Source organism: Aotus nancymaae, unplaced genomic scaffold (assembly GCF_030222135.1).
Source record: "Aotus nancymaae isolate 86718 unplaced genomic scaffold, 86718_ANA_hifiasm-v0.15.2.pri h1tg000057l, whole genome shotgun sequence".
Lineage (NCBI taxonomy): Eukaryota > Metazoa > Chordata > Mammalia > Primates > Aotidae > Aotus > Aotus nancymaae.
The window spans coordinates 68743262-68749261 of record NW_026988471.1 but is presented as its reverse complement, the minus strand read 5'-3'; the positions used below and the strand labels follow the sequence as shown (position 1 = coordinate 68749261).

The 6000-nt window shown below is 35.9% G+C and overlaps 1 protein-coding gene across 2 annotated transcripts in view; it reads right to left on the bottom strand.

Annotated features, from left to right (window-relative positions):
- Nucleotides 1-2352: 2352 nt before the first annotated feature.
- Nucleotides 2353-6000, bottom strand: part of GMCL1 (germ cell-less 1, spermatogenesis associated) — a 51304-nt gene continuing 47656 nt past the window's right edge. For both annotated transcript variants that reach the window (XM_012433961.3, XM_012433962.3), the window contains one exon: nt 2353-4834. In XM_012433961.3, the coding sequence (XP_012289384.1) occupies nt 4706-4834 (129 nt within the window). In that variant the 3' untranslated portion in view covers nt 2353-4705. The remainder of the gene's footprint in view (nt 4835-6000) is intronic.

Sequence of the window (6000 nt, the reverse complement as noted above, 5' to 3'; positions counted from 1 at the left end):
GACTTGTTACCTATAGTAAAGAGTTATCCTGAGGGCAAATGGGGAACCTTCAAAGAATTTCAAGATTTTAAGGATAGGAGAATAGAGATTTGAATTATGCAGATAACTCTTTGGGCAATATGGAGACTCAGTTAGAGGGGAAAACACAGGAGATTGGTGCAATAATCCAGGTTGGAAATTATCGTGGTCTGTACTAAAACGGTGGCAGCGGGCAAGGTAAGAAATGGCTGCATTTGAGATAGAGTTGGTAAAACCAGAAGAACGTTGTGATTTCTGGATGCAGAGCATGAGGGAGTTGGAAGATTTGAGAATGACATCTAGGTTTCTGGCTTGCACAACTGAGTAGCGTCATTTGCTGACATGAGGCATACAAGACAAATTCCCGGGAAAGTAGATGCATGCAGATCTGGACAAGCTAACTTGAGATGCTATTTTGAACACTCAAGAAGAGATGTCAACTAGATGTGTAACTGGAACTTGGAAGACAGATATAGGTTGGAACTACAGAAAAAGGAATTATCAAAATACAGATGGTCATTTGAAGCCATGAGAGTACATGAAATCACCTGGTGCAGGCTCCGGAGAGAAAAGAGCCTGGAAATAGCCAGAGGAAGAAAACAAAATGAGATCAAGGAGTGGTCAGAGAATTAGAAATAGTGTGATGTCAGAGAAGTTTAAGAGAAGACTCCTTTTTAAGGAGAACCAAGTGACCAATTTTAAATATTAAAGGAAATGCACATCTAACCTATGGGATTGAACCAAAAGTCTTTGTTGACCCAGGAAATTTTATGTTAACCTAGAAAGTTTTATTTTTTTTTTTTTTACCTCTGCCAGTCCTAGTTCATGTAAAATTACCAGCCATAATTTATTTTTAAGAGACAAGGTCTTACTCTGTTGCCCATGCTGGAGTATATCAGAGCTCATTGCAGCCTTGAACTGTTGGCTCAAGCAATCCTCCTGCCTCAGTCTACTGAGTAGCTAGGACTACACCCAGCACATTTTTACTGATTGATTGATTCATTGGAGATGGAGTCTCACTGTCACCCAAGCTGGAGTGCAGTGGCGTGATCTTGGCTCACTGAAACCTCTGCCTCCTGGGTTCAAGCGATTCTCCTGCCTCAGCCTCCTGAGAAGCTGGGACCACAGGCATGTTCCACTATGCCTGGTTAATTTTTGTATTTTTAGTATAGACAGGGTTTCACCATGTTGGCCAGGCTGGTCTTGAACTCCTGACCTCAGGTGATCCACACTCCTTGGCCTCCCAAAGTGCTGGGATTACAGGCGTTCATGAGTCATCCTGTCTGGCTTCAGCCATTAAAAAAAAAAATACTTTTTGTAGAGATGGGGTCTTGCTATGCTGCCCAGCCTGGTCTCAAACTCCTGGCCTGAAGAGATCCTCTTGCCTTGGCCTCCCAAAGTGCTGAGATTACGGGCGTGAGCCACCATGCCCAGCCTTTACTTTACATTTTGTATGAATGCACGCTGTTGAGTAATTCTGCTCCATAATTAGATATAGTCTGACCACTAGTTAACAATGACTGATGCCCTTTGAGGATTGTTGCTGTTTGTACCTCTGTACCTTAGACCTTGGGAAGAATTTAAAATTCTCTGGTTGAGGAGAGAGTTGTGCCGTGCCTTTTTTTTTTTTAATCCAGTCACATGACTGGGTCCATATTGCTTGAACATTTCAGGTGATTGACAAGTCATCTATGCTTATCATTTGTACCCCTGGCTCTAATATTTTCTATTCTTTACACAGGTTCATCTTAAACAGTTTAACCATTACTAGTCCAATATTCTATATCAGCTATCAGAACTTTCTGCAATGGGAATATTCTATATTTGTACTGTCCAATATGGTAGCCACCAGCTACATGAGTTACTGAGCACTTACAGTGTGGTTAGTGTGACTGAGAGAGTTGATTTTAATTTTTTAAAAATTTTAATTAACTTACACTTAAGTGGCCACAGTGATCTTCAGTAACCCTATTTTTGCATTTGACATTGAAAGTTGTCCACATATGACAGTAATCCTATTCAAAGACTTAAAATGAGATAAAATGTTAGCTGTGAAACACTTGGTTAAAAAAAAACAACAGTGACTACCACTGTTCTCCACATGATTTTGCCTATCTTGGTAAGTTTCATGCCAAGCCACTTTTTTTTTTTTTTAAAGGAAAGGTATTCATATCCCTTAATAACTTAGTGTGAAACTCAAGGACATATTTTCTTAAAGACTTCTTCCTTACTGATAGGTAGACACAAATAATGCTTAAAATGTAAATATTGTTTTCTAGCCCTAGAATAAAAAACAGTAGAGGCTGTAAGACAAAAGTTAACAAAACACAAAGCTTTCATAAACCATAGTTTATACAATACTTTAGCTTACACTATTAACACTGTAATGAAAAGATTTCTATTGAAAAGAACAAACTATACAAACACATCAAAGTATTTGGTAAGAAAATAAAAGGACATCTTTACTACCAATGTGAATTACTAGCTGACAATTATCAACTTCTCAAATAAGAACATTAACCTACTTGTGATTGAAGAAAGAATTATCCTGTCTATGGATGACATAAGCAACTTGGCCACAACAGAACCATTGGATGAAACCACATATAACTCCAATTTGGCCAGTTAACTTATATAAGTGAAATGAAACAGTTAATTTTATTCATTAATATACTCAAACATTATCTTTACTTCCAAGATTTGCAAAAAATTATCCAAATAATTTAAGCTTCGCATTTACATATTTTTCAACACATAAAGAAAGGGTAAGGAACCTCTTATATAGTAATGAGACAGAAAGAAAACAATAGCTTCCAGTGAAAGAGACCTAATATAGCCAAATATTAAAATAAGGAATGTAACCTCTTCTTTTTTTTTGAGATGGAGTCTCGCTCTGTTGCCCAGGTTGGAGTGCAATGGTATGATCTCCACTCACTGCAACCTCTGCCTCCCTCCCAGGTTCAAGTGATTCTCCTGCCTCAACCTCCTGAGTAGCTGAGATTACAGGCTTGTGCCACTATGCCTGGCTAATTTTTATTTTGTATTTTTTGTAGAGATGGGGCTTCACGAGGTTTGCCATGGGTGGTCTTAAACTCCTGACCTCAAATGATCCTCCTTCCTCGGCCTCCCAAAGTGCTGGGCTTACAGGTGTGAGCCACTACACCCAGCTGATGCCCAGCTAAAATGTAACCTCTTGATAATGGCCAAATCACTGTATTAGATACATTTAAATTCCAGCTCTGGGGGTCAAGGGTGAGGCATTTAGAAGGTTCCTTTAAGTTAAACCAAGTGGATGAATTTTAAAAGAAAAGCAATTTATGAACCTATGGACATATCATTAAGAAAGAAAAAAATTCTTAATAGATTCCAAAAGTTAAAAGGAGTTGGAAAAAAATCTAACTAGAAAGAAAAAAAATTTTGGTTTCAATTAAGGGGGGGTTTGGTCCATTTTATATAAGAGATTATTTATTCTTTTTCCAAATGGGCATTTATTATTTGCACAGACACATAAACTTGATTCCTACATTAAAAACCATAATAAAACTATACATTAACCACAGAAGTACTTACTCTAACTGGAAAGAAAATGAACATGGCTATTTTCAAAGCAGCAATTAACACAAAAGGTCAAAATATATAAATCATGACAAGTGTACATCTCATTTTTGACAAAAATAAGTTCCATTTTTATATTAATGCTTCATCGAACTTCTATAGTAGAATCTCTGACCTTATTTACATTTACTATGAAATTTCTATTAGCATGTGTAACTCAAAGGCACTGAATTCAGAGGGTATAAAGTCCTGAGCTTAAGCAGGAAACGAAGTTCCCAACTAAAATTTGGACAGAAGTAATTCTAAAGATTAGAGAATATTAAAATGTTTAAAACTATAATATCTGGTACATAAATAATTCAAAACCTAATAATAAAGGTGTACAGACTATCAAAGAAAAGACCATGTAAGGCAAGAAATATCCTTGGAAACAAATGGATTTTTCCCTCATTCAAGGTCATTTGAAGGTATGAAGCTAACTTTCATTGTTCTTAAAATCCTAGGAAAGCCAAATTTAAAAAAAATAGCATGACAATGCTTAAGTTTAAACAAAGTTTCTCAGCTTAGTTTCCAAAACCAGGAAGAAAGTATTTAATGATTAAAAACAAGTATGGACTGGAAAGATATTAGACTAAAAGGAGGAATCATAATGAGCAGATGAAAACATTAAAGGAAAGCTTTAAATGCACCAACTGAAAAGAGCATTTCTAATTGGCCATCCAAATTATTCTTTTAGATTATTTTAGCCAAATAAAAATAAATTTACAGATGGATAACTGAGGTCCACTAACATAGGGTAGAAACAAAGTTTAAGCTAAAAATTAAATTTATATGTTGTTGCAGATAAACGTGAGATTTACCTACAGCAATCTTCTACTGATGCTAAATTAAAAGCACGAGTTGACATCTTTCTAACAGAAATGGTTTGACAGATATTTTCTTGGTTTTAAAATATTTTTTCATATATGCATAGAAACACACTGAGGATAAGAATAATCTTCTGTATTGTCCGTACAGTTTGTAAGGCCTTTGTCATTGTTAGTCACCTTAGATGTGAATATCAGTAGGGCCATTAAATTAAAGCTGGCCTAAAAAGTTTTCAAAGTGCTAATGTTTCCAACTGATGAGACCTTCAGTTTTCTGCATTTTCTGGTTGATGATTATTTTCAATTCTTTTTTCTGGTGATATATACAAGAAGTTACAGCAGATATATAAAGGGAAGATCAGAAGCCTGCTGTCCAAGTTCATCACTATTTGTTCCTATAAGACAAGATTTGTAGATTAATGACAATTAGATAGCAATATCTTAAAAATAAAAACAAAAAACCAAACTGTTGAACTGAATAAACCAAAGGAGATAGTGTCCTGAGTCTGAGATCCACATCTCCACTCTCCAAATTCCCACTCACTAGCTGTGTGACCTTGTTAAATACAGTTTCCTCACTCTAAGATGGGAACAATATGAGTATCTGACTTACAGGAGGATTACATGAGACAATGCACAGAGGGTTTCACAAAGCCAGTTATATATTAAGTACTGAATAATGGTAATTATTTTCATTATTGTAAAAATTTCTGTCAAGTACTTACATATTTTGTGAAAAGATACAATGCCTAGAAATACATAAACTTCTCACTTGGCTTCAATTTTTTAAACATTCTATTTCCTTTAAAAAAATTAATTACTTTTTTTTAAAAATGAGACAGGGTCTTTCTATATTGCCCAAGCTGGCCTTGAACTCCTGGGCTCAAGTGATCTTCCTGCCTCATCCTCCCGCCTCAGCCTCCTGAATTGGTTTCAATTTCTGATGCCCCTTGGGTACAGCAAATCACTGGGATGAAGGTTGGGAGTCATTATCACCAAAAAGCAGGGTTCCTACTACTGTTTAAGATTTCCCACTGTCCCTACGACAAGCATGTAATTTGTCTCCTGAAACATAAAAATACATTATCAAGGAAAAGCAATTTCAGGTTCAGTTACGTCAACAAACACAAGAATGCTCAGAACTCCCAGAGACAGGAGCTGAAGCTACACAAATGTAACATCCCTGATGCTATACAGCTCTGTTTGGAACCTCACATATCCTTTAATAGAAGCATTTAGTAAACAGAATCAATCCTCAGAGTAAAAGAGGAAACACTAAAATGAGAATTCCTATGTTTTAAATGCCTGGGATATATTCTCTGAAATAGTATGCATTAGTTATACTTTACTTTATTTATTTTGGATAATATACTATTACACACTGTTAATAGCCAAAGTTTTAATTTTTTACTGAGGCATGTATTCCTGAATGAAGATGGACTAAAACTAGAATATTTGAGTGACTGAAGCAGACTCACTGGACACAGCTTCTGTGTTGACGAAACAAGAAGATAAATTTGAATAAAGAAGGTAGAGAGTACAAATGTCACACACACACACA